The 19,966-nt window shown below is 45.1% G+C and overlaps 1 protein-coding gene across 1 annotated transcript in view; it reads right to left on the bottom strand.

Moving 5' to 3' along the window:
* The window catches only part of RNF150 (ring finger protein 150), a 245,253-nt gene extending 225,976 nt beyond the window's left edge, over positions 1-19,277 (bottom strand). Inside the window, exon 1 of the mRNA XM_047797983.1 lies at positions 18,089-19,277. Coding sequence (XP_047653939.1) covers positions 18,089-18,590 — 502 coding nt within the window. The 5' untranslated portion in view covers positions 18,591-19,277. The remainder of the gene's footprint in view (positions 1-18,088) is intronic.
* Positions 19,278-19,966: the final 689 nt, after the last annotated feature.

Genomic DNA, 19,966 nt, shown 5'->3' with positions numbered 1-19,966 from the left:
TTCTAGTTTAATACTATTTTCTATTTCAATAAATCCCATGTCTCTCCATTGTCAGCTACACAGAGGTTCTCAGATGATGTATGGGTGGCCTTATCCATATTTGATAGGCAAATTTAACAGTGATTTTTTCAGCGCTTACTATGTGCCAGCTTCTACACTCACTGCTTTGCATGCATTCTCATAAGATTCTCAACAAATCTGTATCAACAGGACAACAAAGAATTACTGGACTGAATATGTCAACAGCGCCACGATTAAGGATTCTGATCTAGAGGAAGTGGTCCTTCAGTCTTTCACAGATAACATCCCTTCCAACCACACTTATCACTTGCTGTGTGGTCTCCAGTAGGCCATAAACTTTTGGGGCTTTGAGCTTTTCACTGATAAAATGGTTAATTCATGCTTTTCAATCAACATAAAATAATTAAAGATGATGATCTCTAAAAATCTTTCAGGACAAAGACCTTTTATTTTGTTGTGAATTAAAAAAAGTAATATCCGGATAATTCTGATAACACAGGGAGAAAAAACTTATAAATCTACTGACCCATAGGCAGACATAAGCTCACTATGAGGGTTTTTTTTTGACTTGCTTGCCTGGGGAGATTTGTGCAAGGAGTAAAACAGTGCATGTATGTCTAGAAAAAAGTCTTCAGGAATGCTTAACCAGTAAGAGTCTTACAAGTGAAAACACTAAGATTTACACTAAAATAAGCAACCAAAGGGAACACTAAAAATAGATGAATGAATTACCGAGCATGAATAACTACAAATGCAATTATAGAAAATGTTTTTTAAAATCAAGGGTGTAGCAATTTAATGAGCAAGCAAAATGGCTGTAGTACTTTGTGCATCAAGCATTATCTAAGTCCAATTAAAATTTTAAAGTATATACTATATATACACATTCACTTAAAAAAATCCCCCCAGTCACAGTAACAGAGTCATTCTTTTACCTTGACCTTAAAATATTTTTCAGGTAAATGGGATTTGGTATTGGCATGCAAATATTTATAGAAATTACAAATTTAGGAAAATTACAGTAGGATAAACATGAAGGAAGCGATTTCTTATAGAACTCAAAGTAACATTTAGTGGCAAAAATCTGTATAGACCATTTTATTTCAATAGCATTACCAGACAGAAGCTTGACTCGGTTCTCTAGGAACATCAGCATTTTCAACTGCTGGGAATAAATCATTCAGAACTATATTCTTTAAGCTAAAATATACAGACAAAGACTATAATATAACCAAAGACAATATCATGCCCACAGGGCACAAAGTTTGACTCGTGGGTTAAATCCATGGTGGTTTGTACCTTATATGTCAATAAGAAATATCTCTTGGCAGGGAGGAAATGAGATGGACTGGGGCTTTGGGGTTAGTAGATGCAAACTATTACATTAAGAATGGATAAGCAATGAGGCAGCATAGCACAGGGAACTAACTATATACAATCTCTTGGAACAGACCATGATGGAAGATAGTATGAGAAAAAGAATGTATGTGTATGTATGACTGAGTTACTTTGTTGTATAGCAGACGTTGGCACAACCTTGTAAATCAACTCTAATAAATTTTTTTTTAATTTAAAAAAGAAAAATATTTCTCACGCAGTAAAAGAACTGCACTGTTGCAAACATACAATTTAATAACAATGGCAAATTATTAAATTACCAAATTTTTATGGGAAATGACACTTCTAGACAGATTTTCTTTAAAAAAAGTTTCTTTTTGTTCCCTCCTCATAAAAAAAAAATACACTGAAACAAACAAACAAAAAGTTAGTTGAAAGTCAAAGAAATCCTACATGTCTCCCAAAATAGTTGAAACTGAAATAGATCTGGATTAAATGACCAGCTTTGCTTTTGTCCATCTGTGACTCTGGGCAGTTTCCAATTCACAGTGTGTGTGAAAGGAGTAAAGTAGGAAAGACACCCAGGCCCTACCCACAGCCTTGTGTGTTCACAATGAGTGTTGACTCTCTTCCTTTTAACATTTACTCCACCCAGCAACGATCTGCCGTGTTTCTCTAATGAATATTTGCGATCTTAACCTAGAAGCCTGGAACCAGAAAGGTGATTTGCAGAAAGGATGTCTTGGCTTATTCAGTAAAGGAGAGAATTTTCCTCAGTGGCCTCTGATGGAAGGAGAAGGCAGGGCCATGAGCCCCTCACCCAGTGGCTGCTGAAGGCTCCCCGATTACTGAGTCATCTCACTCAAGGCTCTTTGGTCAGAGCTCCACAGGCCCCCACCCCTGGGGACTTGGTGTCAGGATTGCTGTCTCGTCCTAAGCTCATCAACACCAAGGCATGGTCTGACTTTGTCCATCACTGAGCTGCTAGACGGAGAGGGTCAGGTCATATCCACTTGCCTTGGAACCCTGCTGCCCTGTGACCTTGGCAACTGAACAAACAAGTCTGGGATGATCTCAGGGTCCTCTATCTCGGGTTGTTCTCCACCTACAGCATGTGAAATGATGGCAAACACTCTACACTTAAGGGATGGCCTCTTCCTTGGTGCTGAGATAATCTTATTCACATGGCCTACTAGCTCCAGAAAAGGAGTGTGTTGGCTTCAGCAGAAATGCCCAGTCCTGCTCAAATGCTAATGACAGTGACTGGACCTCCCCTTCAGGCCTCCCCTCCCACCAGTCAACCTGCATGATGATACATCTCTTTTGGTAACCAAAAAGGCCAGGCAAGGGACTACTGTCTCAGGACTATTGTTCCTGTAAAAAATATGCCATCTGGAGTTCCCGTCGTGGCTCAGTGGTTAATGAATCCGACTAGGAACCACGAAGTTTCGGGTTCGATCCTGGCCTTGCTCAGTGGGTTAAGGATCTGGCGTTGCCGTGAGCCGTGGTGTGGGTCGCAGACGCGGCTCGAATCCCGTGTTGCTGTGGCTGTGGTGTAGGCCAGCGGCTACAGCTCTGATTAGACTCCTAGCCTGGGAACCTCCACATGCTGTGGGAGCGTCTCTAGAAGAGGCAAAAAGACAAAAAAAAAAGAAAAAAAAAATGCCATCCTAGTTACCAAAAATCAATCAAGGGCCAAAATCTGAGCTGTTTTTCTGTTTTCTTATTTATATTGTTCTAGTGATAAATGTGATAAACTGCAAACAGGAAACACAGCAGAATACATTTGCATGAGTCAATGAACTGCAATTATTTTAACACGACGGTGACAGCATGCACTGTTCCAATACCTTAACCTACTCAGAAATTTCACTTTAATGCCAAAATATCACTTATTCTGGAATGCACAAACTGTACTGAAGTAATTATGTGCCACCTTTTCAAAGACTAAATATAAAAATAGTGAGCAGACTTCATGGACATGCTGTGGTTCAAAATGAATTCTAATTAGCTTTGCTAAAGAAAAATGGCCTTTTCTCTTCTTACCTACAATGTAATGTATTTTTCACACTATGACTAAGCTAATGAAACACAAAGGTCTTTTTATGAGTAAGAAACTAAGATATACTTAATATAGTATCTCAATAGAAAAGAACGGTGATTAGTTTCAGACAGCAGTAAGCCAAATTACAAGAGACAGTTTGTTTTACCGAAGAGAGTAAGACTTTCTAATTTAAAAGGATCCAGTTTTAATTAGATGCATGGCTTTTCAAGATATCCACAGAGGTCAAGAGGATAGAAGAGACTAATGACTTTTTAATCTACAGACCTTGGATTGTAATAAAGCATCACTTCATGCTTTTTCTGAACATGGCCCCACAAGAGAGATGTCGACCTCTCCTGCATAGGTTTAGTGTTTGCAAGGTGAGCTTCATATAGAAGTTAGTTATTTCCTTTATTTATTTATTCTTTTTTTCCCCTGTGAAGTCAGTTATTTCCTTTATTTATGTATTCTTTTTTTTTTGTTTGTTTTGCCCCTGACATATGGAAGTTCCCAGGCTAGGGGTCAAATCAGAGTTTCAGCCACAGGCCTACGCCACAGCCACAGCAATGCTGAATCCAAGCCACATCTGCGACCTACACCACAACTTGCAGCAACACCAGATCTTTAACCCACTGAGCATGACCAGGAATCAAACATGCATCCTCAGGGACACTGTGTTGGGTTCTTAACGCACCAAACCACAATGGGAACTCCCTGATTATTTCCTTTAAATACTTGGTCTAAAGGCCAGGAACCTTCCACCAGGTGACTGGCATCAAGGTGGGTCACAATTAAGCAGAACAATTGGCTAATGTCACCACACACAGGGAATCATTCCAGACACTAGTGTAAGGGGTTGGGTGTCTGGCAGGAGAGAGAGCCAGGTAAGGAACTGATCTCAATGAAGTGGGAAATGCACTGAGGATGGAAAGAACAAAGTAGTGATACAGTATATGTCTTTTCTATAAAAAGAAACTCAAACTGGTAAGGATAAGACCACCTAATTGCTTCAAACTCTCTCTGCATATCATTTTTCAGAGCTAAAAAGTAAAGACATGTAAATACATAGGAGAGTCAATTCCCTCTACAGCAAACGTCAACTGCATTAGCAAACTACTGCTTTCACCTCTTATTCTGATTTTCAACAAAACTTGAGCTTTCTTTCATAGTTCTCTCATTGCCCACAAAGTCACAACTTGGCAAATCTCACTGGTTATTTGCTACCTATAGAGACAGATTCATACTTAAACAATACAGGTAGCATTTACAGTCAACCTTTAAGGCTTCCTTCTAGTAAGTAATGTTTTGGGGCCCCCTGAGGAATCGAGCCTCCTGGATGCTCATCTCTGGGTAAAAACATCAGGCAGCACTACGTCCAGCTACGTCTTTCAGATTTTGTGTTTGATAACAGTTACTCCAAAGGGCATTTCTACTCCACTATCTGTAAGAAGTCCCTTTGCAGAAACTCCAGAGCAAAGTTCCTCTGAATAGAGAAGTACTTGCTGGTGCGTATTATGGAACAAGTATCCAGATCTCAGAAACAGTAGTCAGATAACAGGAGATGATCTCAGGACATAATGACGACCAAGGATCAAGTTCAGATTAGAGAGGAGATGGATCCCTTAGCATAGGCCCAGCAAGAATTGCTCTGCTGTGCACAGGATAAGAAAAGCAGTTTTTCATCCCTCAAATTAAATCGTGCCTTCAACAGAAAGCAAATAAAGAGTATGGAATATAAAGTCATTACTTTATCCCTTAAGAGAGCAGGGCACCCGAGAATTGTGGCTGGGTTGATACCCTGCCATTCACTTATCCGTTCATACTTTGAAGAGATATTTACTGGATGACTTTTATGCACCAGGCTCTAGGAATACAGCTGTTAACAAGACAAGAACCTTGCCCTTGGGGAGCTTAAATTTCCATAGGGGTGAGAGATAATAATCAAGTAAATGGATGAAAGAAATAGTATAATAATTTCAATTAGTGATTAAGTGCTATGAAGAAAAATAAGGGGGGATAATGGCAGAGGGAACGAGTCACAGCAGTTGTGTAATGTGGTTGGGGAAAAGCCTGACAAAGGGGCAACTGAGCAGAGTCAGGAAGGCTCTAAAGAGATGAGCCAGGTACATATCTGGGGGGAAGCTGCAAAAATGGAGGGTGAGGCCTGATAACTCTGCCTGCTCATGTGAGTCGTAAAAATCCCACGATTTTATAATTACGTTTTGCCAGAAGCTATCTTCCTCAGGGTACAGGTAACAAGACGGCAAGCTGAATTTTAAAAATAAGTTGGTTAAATTGAGGGAGAAAAATGTCTACCAGATACGCTCGTTGGGGAGTCATTCTCACACATTTCAGAAGCACAAAGAGATGTCTACTGGGTGAATAATAGTTCCATCCAAAAAATTGGGGGGGCGGGGTTCCAAAGGCCCTGCAGTGGTGGCAAGTTTGGCATATTTGAGGGCCAGCAAGGAGACGAGAAGGGCTGGAGAGGGAGAGGAAGGTTGGCTGGAGAAGGGGCAGACAGGAGTCAGGGACGCAATCAGGTCACAGCCTGGGGGCAACGGCAAGAACTCTGATTCAGTTCCAAGCATGATGAAAAGCCCCTGGAAGATTGAAGAAGGGCAGTGATGTCCTTTGATATTTTTAAAAGTTCATCCTGGAGTCCCCTTGTGTCTCAATGGCACAGTCACTGCAGCGGCTCCAGTAGCAGCTGTGGCACGGGTTCGATCCCTGGCCAGGGAAATTGTGCATGCCACTGGCGCAGCCAAAAAAAGAAGTTCGTTCTGTCTGCTATATGGGGAGCAGATTGTAGAGGCAGGAATGGGAGCCGCTCATCACATGGAGGTGACAGCAGCAGTCCTGGCAGAGGTGACGATAGCTAGGACTCAGTAGGTGCCAAGAAAGGTGGGGAGACACAGTCTGATTCTGAATATGGTCCTCTTGACAGTAATTAGCATTAACATGAATTCATGGCTCCGGGCTGCCCTATACTGCACATGCAGTGCAAGAACTCGCAGCAGCTCTGATGGAGACACAGGAGGCTTGATTCACAGATGAAGGCTTAGGTTAATCGCCTAGTTCCTGAGCTTCCAGGCGGTCCATGCCCAGCAAGACCCAGCCTCGGCGGCTCCTTTACTGCACTCACATTCCAGAATGGTGGACTCTCATTTCCACCCACTGAAGGAAGTCAAACTTCCATCCTGAGCCCTGTGTTGCTTCATGTCTCCCTGGCAAGTGACTCTGTCAGAATCCACGTCAACCGTGTGCCAGAATCACCTTCCTCCCCCTCCTATACTGCCCCCCAAACTGGGTAATGACAGTCTTCATAAGCAAAGTGAGGTCCCCCCTACTTGGGAAAAAATACCAAGAGGTATTGCTACCTCTTCTGCCAGAGGCTACAATCAAGACAATGAATCTTTAGTATATTAATGAAATTTCACCCAACTCAATTAAAACGTCTGATCATTTCTGACTCATTATTGTGCTCTTGGCCCATTTTGCAGAAGTTTGTGTGCTTTCCTCCACTTGCTGTGTTTACCATTTGTTTGTCTTTGTGCTGGTCTCCAAAATCTGGTGATTATTAGTGAGTTGCTAATTCATGTCTTAGGTAATATTTCACTGTCCATACCAGTTTTAATCATTACAATTAATTTTAGAATTTTCCCTTTTTTTCCATATCGGATTCTGACTTCATCAAAGGAAGAAGGACTGCTTTTTTAAAAATAATTAATAAAGAACCGTGGGATAAAAGAGCCAGAGAAAGACTCCAGAGTCAACACTGGCAGCATAGCAGAATCATCTGGAGAGTCCCCTTCCACCACCCAATGACATCAGAATCTCCGCAGGTGGCACCTGGGTGTCTGTAACGATTAAGCTCCCCAGGTAACTCTACCATGAGGCCAGGATGGCCAATCACTGATCTAAACCAAGTTCCCCTCCTGGAGCCTCCTGCTTATCATTTTCAAATGAATGAAAAGGAGACCCAGAGCTGGGTAGTGACCTGCCAGCAGTAAAGCCAACTTGAACCACAACTGAAACCCAAGCCTCCCAATTCCCTGTCAGTCTGCACTCAACATCCATCCCCCAGACACAGACTAAGGCAAGGCAAGGCAAGAGTGATCTTGATGCTTCTATCATTGAGGTTTCATTCCTCTTTTTTTGGGGGGGGGGTCTTTTGTCTTTTTAGGGCTGCATCCGTGGCATATGGAGGTTCCCAGGCTAGGGGTCGAATCAGAACTATAGCTGCCAGCCTATACCACAGCCACAGCAACACGGGATTCGAGCCACGTCTGCGACCTACACCACAGCTCACGGCAACGCCGGATCCTTAACCCACTGAGCAAAGCCAGGGACTGAACCCGCAACCTCATGGTTCCTAGTCAGATTCGTTAACCACTGAGCCACGACAGGAACTCCCGTCCTCTCTTTTTAAATCTTCCACATTTTCAAAATTTTCTATAAGGCATATGTATTTTACTCTAAAATATATACACACATACACACAGCTTTATCTATTAAAGCTGCAGAACACTAAACATAAGCACAGAATTGTGGAGTTCCCATCATGGCGCAATGGTTAATGAATCTGACTAGGAACAATGAGGTTGCGGGTTCTATCCCTGGCCTCTCTCAGTGGGTTAAGGATCTGGCATTGCCATGAGCTGTGGTGTAGGTCGCAGACACGGCTTGGATCCCGCGTTGCTGTGGCTGTGGTGTAGGCTGGTGGCTACAGCTCCGATTAGACCCCTAGCCTGGGAACCTCCATATGCTACGGGAGCGGCTCAAGAAAAGGCAAAAAAGACAGAAACAAAACAAAACAAACCAGAATTGTATTTGGTACAACTGTTCTGGCTACCCTGTGTCCTTCTGCTTATTCCTGGCATGTCTTATTTCTCTTGAGATGAAGGGCATGAAACAGGCACCCACTTCATGTCACATTCTACAAGATGACTCAATTATTTTAATGGGAGACTCAAATTAGAATCTCCCTGACCTCATTTATATAAGTCAAAAGCGAAGGGAAAAAGATTTTAGTATCTCAGAACATTTTTTCATGAAATGAGAGACAAACATGTTAATGCAGTCCGTCTTTCCGGTCTTGGTTAACAGATCACAACAAGATTTACTGAGCACGTTTCCGTACTCCAGGGACCATAGGCTTTGGGAACTTCCCCAGGAACAAAATACGTCTATGAGCCCTGCTTCTTGGGGGCACTTACATTCTGGGGGGAGGGGACAGGCTGCTGGGAGAGGGGCAGGGTGTGTGCTGGGGACTGGAAGGGGCAGGGCTGCTGTCATTCCAGTAGAGTCACTAGGAAGTGTGCCTTAGTGATGAGGTCGCAGAGAAGGGACCTTCCAGGGGCAGCCAGCTCATTCCAAGCACCATGGTAAATAAAGAAGAAAATGTTTTTTCTTTTCCACTACTCTTTGGATCATTTGGAATTACATGGAGGTAGAATCAGTTCATGGCTATAGAATGGCCAGATGAATATCTTCTATAGAAAATGGGGACAGGGAAAAGAAATACTTTACAGGGAAAAAAAGGCCGTTGTATAGGTACCCCAACAATGCCTCTGAAATATCTCAAATCCTTGCCTTTTCAATACTGCTTATGTGGATGGTGTGTGTTAAAAAAAAAAAATTATGATGGAGACATACCAGGCTGATCTGGTTAAGAAAGAAAATATTTCCTGGATCCTACCTAATATATGTATTCATTAGATACCTCTGCTTGGAAAGAACATGAATAGGCAATACATTTAGTGCAAAAATACTTCTAAAATTCTTCAAATCTCTACTATGAAATAGATGTTTATACACTGAATATGGAACAGCCTAACAATCCAATATATAAGCTTTAGTTTTATGACAAATGATGCTCATTTCTACCAAAAAAGAGGTTCTAAATATCACTATATTAGGGAAGAGACAATTTTTTAAAAAAATGATACTTGCAGAAATCAATTTACAACCAATGCTTTTGAAGCAGTAAAATAATTTAATTTTCCTCTCATATAGAAAAATATAAGAACTAGCTCTAATCCTAATCATTAATATTTTTACTTCAATTTATAAAGCACACTTATCCTATCAAAAGTTAAACTGCTAAGTGATTAACCCCTCCAAGTTTAAAATAAAAGATTAGAGTATACTTACAGCAAAAGTTTCCATTTAATAGAATCACTGTAATTGCAGCTTAGTAAAAAAACAATCTCATAGCACAAGGCTGGCTTATTTTTCTGGGTTTTATATTACCAAGAAAATCCACAGGAACTGAGATAAAATGAAATTCAAATCCCACTCAGGTTAATTCAAAGTTAGCATCTCTCAGTTTACATTAGCCAATACACAGAATTCCAGCATCATTTCAGTTCCTCGGCAGTAAGTGAAGGTCCTCCTTATAGAGTATATAAGATGAGGCAACTTTTCAGGGGATAAACCGAAGACTTTCAAGGGCTATCAAAGCATTAAGTTCTTCATATACTGAGTTTCATGTCCAAAAATGCAGTGCTAATGGTCCAGGTTCTTCTTTTCAAAAGTTGAGACTGGTTTCTAACAAACTCACGTTGCATCAGAAGCATAACCTGTCCCTAATCAAGTCCTACATTCTTTCTGAACCTTTTCAGATTTTGTGGTCATAAAATTCCTTCCTTTTTGAGAAATCAGGGGATCTTTAAGAGCAGAGGCAACCAGAGAGATGAGGATGGAATTCTTACTAAAGATCAGAAGGATAAGGAAGGATTCCTTCCAAATCCCCTGAAATGAGTAAACAAACCATACAATCCCTTGAAATGCCCAGGTCATATTAAGTTCCATTGCCAAGTAATGTTATTTAACACTGACAATGAACTATGGCTCTTATCTTTTTTATTTTTAATTTTTTTGCTTTTTAGGGCTGCACCTGCGGCATATGGAAGTTCCCAGGCCAGGGGTTGAATCCGAGCTGTAGCCACTGGCCTACCCCACAGCCACAGCAACTCAGGATCTAAGACGTGTCTGTGACCTACACCACAGCTCATGACAATGCCAGATCCTTAACCCACTGAGGGAGGCCAGGATCAAACTTGTATCCTCATGGATATTTGTTGGGTTCATTTCCACTGAGCCACAAGAGGAACTCGTTGAACTATGGCAATTATTATTATTATTACTATTATTATTTTGCTTTTTAGGGCTATACCCACAGCATATGGAAGTACCCGGGCTATGGGGCGAATCAGAGCTATAGCTGCTGGCCTATGCCACAGCCACAGCAATGACAGATCCGAGCTGCATCTGTGACCTACACGACAGCTCACAGCAATGCCGGATTCCCAACCCTGAGCGAGGCCAGGGATTGAACCCTCATCCTCATGGATACTAGTTGCATTCATTTCCACTGTGCCACAATGAGAACTCCTCCATGAACTATGGCTTTTTTTTTTGTCTTTTGTCTTTGTTGTTGTTGTTGTTGCTATTTCTTGGGCCGCTCCCGCGGCATATGGAGGTTCCCAGGCTAGGGGTTGAATCGGAGCTGTAGCCACCGGCCTACGCCAGAGCCACAGCAACGAGGGATCCGAGCCGCGTCTGCAACCTACACCACAGCTCACGGCAACGCTGGATCATTAACCCACTGAGCAAGGGCAGGGACCGAACCCGCCATCTCATGGTTCCTAGTCGGATTCGTTAACCACTGCGCCACGACGGGAACTCCTGAACTATGGCTTTTAATATAGAGTCTAGAATTTCTAGTGGATATCTGTCTGCCCATAAAAAGACAGGTGAAGAAGTACAGTTTAGCGCCAAACAAATAAACACTAAGTGGGACAGATGAAATTGTTTTGCCCTGGGAGATTAAGACCAAGAATGAATGATAACTTTTCCATATATATCTTAAGAGAAAAATGAAATGGAAACTGAGGCTGTTAAGAACTGTCTCTTAAATATCTAAATGATAGAGAATCACAGGCTCTCAACTTGGGAAGGCCCTTCAGGCATCACCCCCTGGAACTCAGTGCATAAATCCTGTGTTCGGTTTCCATCTGAATGCAAGAGAAAGCTTCACCTTTCAAGAAAACCTCTTCCATTTTTCACTGATTCTATCTCTATGAATTTTCCCCCTAAGTCTGCCTGCTGTACCTTCTCCTCATAGTTTGACTCCATAAAGCTGAGGTTCCAAATACACGAGCCTCAGGGTTGAGGCACATGGGCAGAGAGCAGGCTGAGAGCCAGGCCACAGGCAGCGATGGGGACTTGAGCCAAGCGCTGGGCACGCTGATGGTCTAAATGACCAGCCACTGCTCCGCAGGAGCGCTCATCCCTATTGTCAGATTTTCTCATGAGAAGCCAGAAATCTGAATTTTTAGTAACAATATCCTGACTTCTGAATATATAAGGAATAAAGGGTAGTGTTCAAATAGCTCTTAGAGCTCAACTGATTCAAACCTCTCATTTTATAAGAGAGGAAACTGTGGCCTAGAATAGAAAGTGACTGAGCACAGCCAAATGGTTAATCAGAGGTCGGTCTGGAGGAGGACAGCCCCAAACATCAGGTCCTACCTCTCCCATTACAAAAATGCGGTCTGCAAGGCAAGACTTGCATCTGGCTGACAGATGCGCTCAAGTCTCCTGAAATGGCCATCGGTTTTAGCTCAAAGTCCTCACTTCCACATGTCATCTGTATGGTACCCCCTAGGGTGGAGGGGTATATGGAACAGCAGCTACAAGCACAGATTCAGGAAACAGACTGCACAGGTTTGCAAGCCCAGCTCCACCACTTCCTACCTGCATGACCAAGTCACCTCCCCTGCCTAGCCTCAGTTTTCTTGTCAGTGAAATGGAGCTAATAACTGTACCTATCCCTCAGTGTTGTTGTGAGAATTACATGAACTACTACACAAGGAATTTACAATTATGACTGACACAGAATAGAGAGAGGGCTACCATACACTGAAGAGAGTTAAACATATTACTTAAAGGAAAACGTAAAACAAAACTGCACACAGGAGTTCTAGTTGTGGTTCAGCGAGTCAAGAACCTGACGAATATCCATGAGGACGCAGTTTTGATCCCTGGCCTCGCTCAATGGGTTAATGATCTGCATTGCCACAAGCTGCAGCATAGGGTGCAGCTGTAACTCTGATTCAACCCCTAGCCTGGGAACTTCCATATGCCCCAGGTGCAGCCCTAAAAAGAAAAAAAACAAAAAACAAAAAAACTGCACACAAAAAAACTGTACATAAATACAAGTCCTACAAATATATATATATATATATATATATATATATACACATATAGCAGCTAGTTCATTTTACAGAGGTTAAGGCAAAGGCAGACTTCAGTTATTAAGAGACATGTAGCATGAACCCATGAATTAAAATCTTAGCACCCACCTCCACAGAAGAGAGCCTCAGTGATTCTCGTTAAGTCTTCTCCTCCAACCTTGATGAGGTCCTAGAATACATGAGATACACCCCATCCTGGGCTCCTCCTCACCCAGGGCTGAGCTTATTTCGTGGATAGTTACTGCAACCATCTCTTCCCTCCCTTCCTCTCGAAGTTACTATTAGGAGCCTCATCTCTCAAAAGTTCTTCCTGGACAGCTATGTGTTTAGTTTCCTCCTTTAACTATATGCTCACAATAGACAAGATAGCTGGCACACTCTTTTCAAAAGGATAAAAAGAAAATGCATCGTTTATTTCTTCAACATCATGACTCGACACCTGCTGCCTCCCCACAGACTTCTAGGTCTACCGTGTTTATCCCAGAAACCACAAAGAGAAACTAGCGTGACGGCTCCAAAGCAGAAGAGGGTGAGTGGAGAATTCCTCCCTAAGGCTTCCAGGGCCTCGGTGAGCCCGGGGCCTGGTGACCCATGTAGAGGCTCTGGGTGACCCCACGCACAATGCTTATAAGGATTAGCCTGTATGTCAGCTACCTACCCGCTACAGACACAAACACTGTCCTCGTATTAACTCCTTTAATTCCCACAGCAGCAACTGAGGCTCCCCCTTTTCATAAACGAGGAAACAGACCCTGAGAAGCTGAGTCACGTGCTCAAAGATCCATAGTGAGAAAGCAGCAGAGCCAGGACACAAACTCTAGTGGCCAGCTAGAGGCTACACTCCTAATTTACCACTTCCCAAAAGTGCCTCTAGAAATGGCTCATATCACTTCCTTCAGAGTGTACTTTAAGGTTCACAGGCATTGGATCAGCTCCTGGGAGATAATATGGATCTCACTGTCTTTACCTGTACCTGGAAGTGTACTTCCGGGGCTCTCAGGTGGAGGCTGGATTCCTATCTTTCATTTCTTGGCTGCGTGGACAGTATGTGGAAGTTTTCAGGCCAGGGACTGAACCTGCACTACAGTAGTGACAATGCCGGATCCTTAATCCTTAACCTACTAGGCCACCAGGGAACTCCTCCTAGATAGCTTTTTACTCAGCCCTCCTATTGCTCTTTCACAAAGCAAACCCAGGAAGAAGTTCTCTAAAGCACGTAAGACGCAGTTTCTCACATCCTTTTAGAGGGAACATATACAGTCTCAGGCCCACGGAATTTTTGTTTTTTTTTTTTTAGTTTTTTCCAAAATTGGAAGAGGTAGATCTCTTTTCTCTATTAACCTCCTTTCTTCTTCTTCTTCTTTTTTTTTTTTTTTTTGTCTTTTTGCTATTTCTTTGGGCCGCTCTCTCGGCATATGGAGGTTCCTAGGCTAGGGGTCGAATCGGAGCTGTAGCCACCGGCCTACGCCAGAGCCACAGCAACGCAGGATCCGAGCCGCGTCTGCAACCTACACCACAGCTCACGGCAACGCTGGATTGTTAACCCACTGAGCAAGGGCAGGGACCGAACCCGCAACCTCATGGTTCCTAGTGGGATTCGTTAACCACTGCGCCACAACGGGAACCCCCTCCTTTCTTCTTTAAGACAAAACATGTTTGAGCTGGAAAAACAAATAATGGAGAGCAAGGAGGAAAGGAGCAAAAGGAAAAGCAGACAGAGAATTAAGAATATGTTAAAAAGCAACTATTAGTCATCAGGGAAATGCAAACAGCAAGGGCAACAAAGACACAGCTTCATAACCTCTGGGATGGCCAAACTCCAAGAGAGACCACAAGGGTTGATGAGGCTGTGGAGAGGTGGGAACCCTCCTACACTGCTGGTGGGAATGTGAAATGGTGACTTTTTTTGAAAAACAATCTTGCAGTCTTGCCAAAGCCTAAACATACAGTTTCCACACGACCCAGAAATTTCACTCCTGGGTACGAACCCCAGGGAAAATGTTCACACACACACTTGTACCTGACTGTTCACAGCAGTGTTATGCACAATAACCACAAAGTGGAAAGAGCTGAAAGGTCCACTAACTGATGAATTTTAAATCTGGGATATGCATACAATGAAATATTATTTGGCAACACAAAGGAAGGCACTACCAATACAGGCTACAGCATCATCAGACCTTGAAAACATACCAAGTGAAAGAGGCCAATCACAGAAAAACACATATTACTTGATTGCATTCAAATGAACTATCCAGAATAGGCAAATAGAGACAGAAAGTAGACTAGTGGTTACCTGAAGCTGGGGTATTGGACAATAATGAGGAGCGACTGCTAGGATTTCTTTTTTGGAATCAGTGGTGAGGTCCTACAACTCTGTAGAATAAAAGCCATTAAATTGTATCCTCTAAATGAGTGGATTGTATGACATGTGACCTCTCATTCAATAATGTGGGCATGTTTTAAAAGAGATTTTTAAAAGCTGGTTACAAACTAAAACTACTAGTCTATCCCAGGAGAATCTGTGTCTTGGTGAAGGAGAAACCATAATTGCAGAAGTGTCAGAAACCCAAAATTATCAGCAGAAAAGGAAAAATCAGACGGAAAGGCTATACAGAAAGGCGAAGGGGAAATGACTTCTATTTCACTGAATTTCATGACAGTGGATGTGTTGGGGTCACATCACCCCAAAAGCATAGAAATTACAGGGAGGGGGAGTTCCTGTTGTGGCACAGCAGAAATGAATCCCACTTCAACCATGAGGTTTCGGGTTCAATCCTTGGCTTCGCTCAGTGGGCTAAGAATACCTGGTGTTGCTGTGAGCTGAGGTGCAGGTCGCAGATGCGGCTGGGATCCTGCGTTGCTGTGGCTGTGGTGTAGGCCGGCGGCTACAGCTCGGATTGGACCCCTAGCCTAGGAACCTCCATATGCTGAAGGTGCAGCCCTAAAAAGCAAAAAGAGAAAAAAAAAGAAATTATAGGAAGGGGTGCATAACGCTGAAGTCAGGCTTTCCCCTCACCTGAGAGCTTTCAGTTCTGAAAATAAAGGATCTAGAGAAGAGGTGAGATTTTTTTTAAGGCAAAGGCTGATGTTTACTTAGAGACTGAGATAAAAAGTTCACAAATGCAAGGAGCCTCGAGTACACTTGACTGCATCCCACATTCACAAAACAAGAGTATGTGATTAGCGCCTAACATGTACACCCTTTCCTAAGATAAATTTTGAGTCAGACTTCTAAATTCAACTAGAAAAACTAAACCCCTCACATTCTAGAGCTAAGTATAAGGCACAGACAGCCAGACCAGGGCTGGCGCCGTTTCAGATTCAGGCAGAAGTTAAAAGTGAAAGGTTCGCCAAGCAACCGGGTCATGTATCTCCTTATAATGAGACTTTAGCAGAAATCAATGCAATCTGACTAAAGTGAATCCAGTCTCCTAATGTGGCAATATGTCAAATGATAATATGGACGCTCCATGGCTAGTAGCAGATATAGGATTAACACATTCTTGGAAACAGAGCAGACTGAGAAAATGTCAAGGAAATTCTCTAACTCTCAAACTATTACTAAGCCTTTTATTTATTCCCACTACATCTTAGTCAAGCACCATTTCTGTGGACAATCAGCTTACTGCTGTAAACACAGGCAAGCCATTAATTGATCCAATGTGTTGGCAGTTCTGAAGAATCTTTTCAGACAGGGATGAACGATGCCTCTTACTTTGTGTTCTAAGCCGGTGAGTTTGGTTTCACGCCTATGCTCAAAGAAACATGCAAAGGATCCTGCAAAGTCAGCTATCAATCTTCTTGGAGTTTCAAGAACAGCAACAACAGAAAAATCTTCCTTCACACTCCCCCCACTGAAGTTTAGATACTAAATATGTTTTCAAAGGTACTCTACATGTCTTAAAATGCTCTTCTATAGACCTCCAAATTCTTCAATATTATAAAGTTTAATTCATGCTCTATGGCTCAAAATCAGAGTACCATCTCTTGCCTACAAAACTCAAGAAACTGTATCAAACGTTCCTCAAAGTCTATCCTAACTATTCTAAGAAGTTAACTGCTTCTGCCCCTCTTCAATAACTAATGCACTGCATTGTTTTTGGCCCATGTCTTGGCATTGGACTTCCCCCACCCCACCTGTCTGAGTTAGGTCTCACAAGTTCCTTGTCTAAAACAGCTGGTGTTGAAGGCCAGAGGCAAATCAACTTATATTTCCCTAATAGGTGACATGAGCTCTAGGAATGTACCCCCAAGTACCCCGCCCATGTGGCCAAAGCTTGGTACTCCATTTCAATAGCATGACTGTTTATCTTAAAAGCCAGATTTTAATAATGTTTTTGATTAGGAGACTCCAGTCAGAAAACACATCTGCAACTTCCATTCTCTCCTCCTCCCTCCGGATGCCACAGCCTCAACCCAGCAACTCCTCTGGGGAAAGAGGGCAAGGTTCTCCGGGGTACTGAAGCAACAAGCCACCCTGGACTTGAGGTGAGGCTGCTGAACCGAACTGCTTCTGCTGACAAGCCTGGAGAGGACTTGTTGTTCCTACCAGGCCCGGGGAGAGACAGCGAGTTTTAGGGCAGTCGTGGATTTCTAGTCCAGGCACCCTGCGACCATTAAGAAAAGCTTATTCTACCCAGAAAAAAAATTCCATTCTCGCCATAAAGAAAACATTCAGCATATTTAAGCAGGCAAAAGATAATGCAATACTGGAAAAGCCGGCATAACTTTATGGCCACCAGCTCTTCTTGGGTTGTTGTGGGATTGTTATTATTTACCATCATGACCGCCTGTCAGCTTCTCCGGATGACAGCCTGGCAGAGCACTGGATTTTCAGTATTATTTATGACGTGCGTCAACCCAGTGGGTGGCGGGGGTTACTCTTAATCTCCCACGAAGAGCTGAAACCCGACTTGAGCAAGTTGGCAGTGGCAAGCGCCAGCGCTGGTAACCCTACCCACCTCCTGATACACAAACGCCACGCCGGCAGCAGTATACCTGATGCACACACCCAAGTGCAGAGCTGGGTTATCAGATCTACCGGTTCCAAACAGGTGCCGGGCCGTCACTGGCCTAAAACAACAACCGAGCTCTGTCCCCCGTCCCCCACCTTCCAGATCGGACTCGGAAAAGTTAGCCCAGCCTCCCCTGGGCCAAGCCTGGTCCGAGTGGCACGAGGCGAAGCGGAACACACTCTCTGGTTCCTCCCCGCATCCCATGCAGTTAGCCCACTCTTTGGAGACCCCACGAAGTAACGCATAGCAAAACTTAGTAGGTTCAAGGAACAGAGACGCGGCTTTCGCAAAGCACAGACTTTCCAGAAAGGAGCTAGGAGGGAGAGGCGGGCGCTGGGTCCTTCTCGGCGTCTCCATCCTTCTCGGGCTCCCCTCCCCCGCCCCGCGCCCGCCGAGCCTCTTACCTGCGTGGGACATGGTGATGGTCTCGTTGGTGTTGGAGCCCACGTTGAAGATAACCACGGCGGAGGCGTTCTGCAGGAAGGCGTTCCGGATCTTATCCCTGTAGGTGCAGTTGCCCTTGGGGATGAGGGCTATCCAGTTCTTGCCGTGGGCCGGGGCGGCGAACTTAGTGTTGGGGTCGCAGGCCAGGCGGTCGTGGGCCGAGCTGGCCATGACCACCTCCCCGCGGGCGTCCTGCTTGGGCGAGTGCTCCCCGTAGCGCCCGCACTCGGTCTTCTCCGTGTGCAGCTCCGCGGCGGATCCGCCGCCGCCGCCGCCGCCGCCCGCCGCCCCAGCCCCGGGGTCCGGCGCGGGCTCCGCGTAGGTGATGTTCACAAAGGCGGTGTACCATTCCTCCTTCTCGGCCACGGTGAAGTCCAGGCAGAGCAGATGCACGAAACAAAAGGAAAGCAGCCATGTTGAGAGAGCCAGGCTGCGGCACGCTTGGATGAGAGACATTGCCATCTTTATCCGCCCGGTCCCCCCTCCCCGCCCCCCGCGCGCTCCCCCCGCGCCGTCCCTCCTCCCTGGCCCTGGCCAACCCCCGGCTGGCCGCTTCTCCTCCTCCTGCTACCGCTCCTGCTCACTCCTGGGCCCGAGGGGCCGTGGCCGGGACGCGCAGCCGCCGCGGGGACCGGATTCCAGGCAAGCGGATGGCTGCGGCCCCTTCCCCTTTCAGCCGGAGCGCGGCAGTTGCATCTCGCTTTGCGGGCGCCGAAAGGGCGCAGGATGAGGGGGCGCTAGGGGCTTGCGACAGAGTCCAGCTGCCGAGCGTCTTGCTCCTTCGCCCGGCTTCTCCTGCTTTCGTAGAGGTGGCAGGGGGCCCAAGAGCGTGCCGGGTGGCGGCCTGGCGGCCTGCAGCCCCGGCGGGGGCGGGGGCGGCTGCTTCCAGCCGGAGGTGCCGCCAAGGTGTCCCGGCCGCTGACGCTGAGCGCTCTGACGAGCGGGTCCCGCTCCGGGCGCGGCGGCCGACACTGCTGCGAGTCCCTCTGGCTGAGGGCGCTCGGCTCCTCGCCGCGCTGCTGGCTGCTCCCGGCACACACTTGCCTCGGGAGGGGCCGGCTCGCGGGTAGCGGGAGCAAGCGGCCGGAGAGAAGTACGCCGTCTGCGTGTGTGTGTGTCTGTATATGTTTGTGTGTGTGTCTAGTGTGTGCAAGGAGGAGCTTAGTGTGATGTCAAAGACTGGGCTTCGCGTGCCACGCTCCCTTGGTCTCTCTTTATGGGCAGCAGCGACCCCTGCCGGGTCTCAAATTCAATCCAATCTGCGACTTGGTCCAGGTGGAGGCAAAAAAGGAAGCGCCTCTTGCTTCCTGCGCTGTAAAAGTAGAGAAATGTGTGTGTCAGTTTTCCGAACTGCAGGAGGAACTGCAGTGAGCTCCCTAATTACCCGTCCTAGGGCCAGCGGGTAAGGCTAGTTGGTAGCGAGGTTCTTTCCAGCACGAGGCCCGGACTATCTAGAACAGTGCCTGTCAAGTCGAAGTGTACATCTGCGCCCCCGCCCCCCGGGGGGGTGTTAACCCTCAGACTCGTGGGCCCTGCGCCAGAGTTACCCATTCCGTACCTCTGGGGTGGGGCTCCAGAATTTGCTTTTCTAATGAATTTCCTGGTTATGCTGACGCTGCTTATCTAGGAACCACTCTAAATTAGGGTGAGTATAGAAATGGGCTTCTTTCTTACCATCTGGCAGCAAGCATGTGACATTTGTTTTCCTATAGAATGAGTGTTTTCTGACTCTATAAGGAAAGAGATCAGGTGAGATATTTCCTCACTACTTATTCTGGTTGTTCTGACTGGTAGCAGAGGACTTAGTATCAATAGGCAAAACAGGTTTGTTTGGGTTA

This window comes from Phacochoerus africanus, chromosome 10, assembly GCF_016906955.1.
Source record: "Phacochoerus africanus isolate WHEZ1 chromosome 10, ROS_Pafr_v1, whole genome shotgun sequence".
In the NCBI taxonomy this organism is placed as follows: Eukaryota; Metazoa; Chordata; class Mammalia; order Artiodactyla; family Suidae; genus Phacochoerus; species Phacochoerus africanus.
This window is presented reverse-complemented; position numbering and strand designations above follow the sequence as displayed.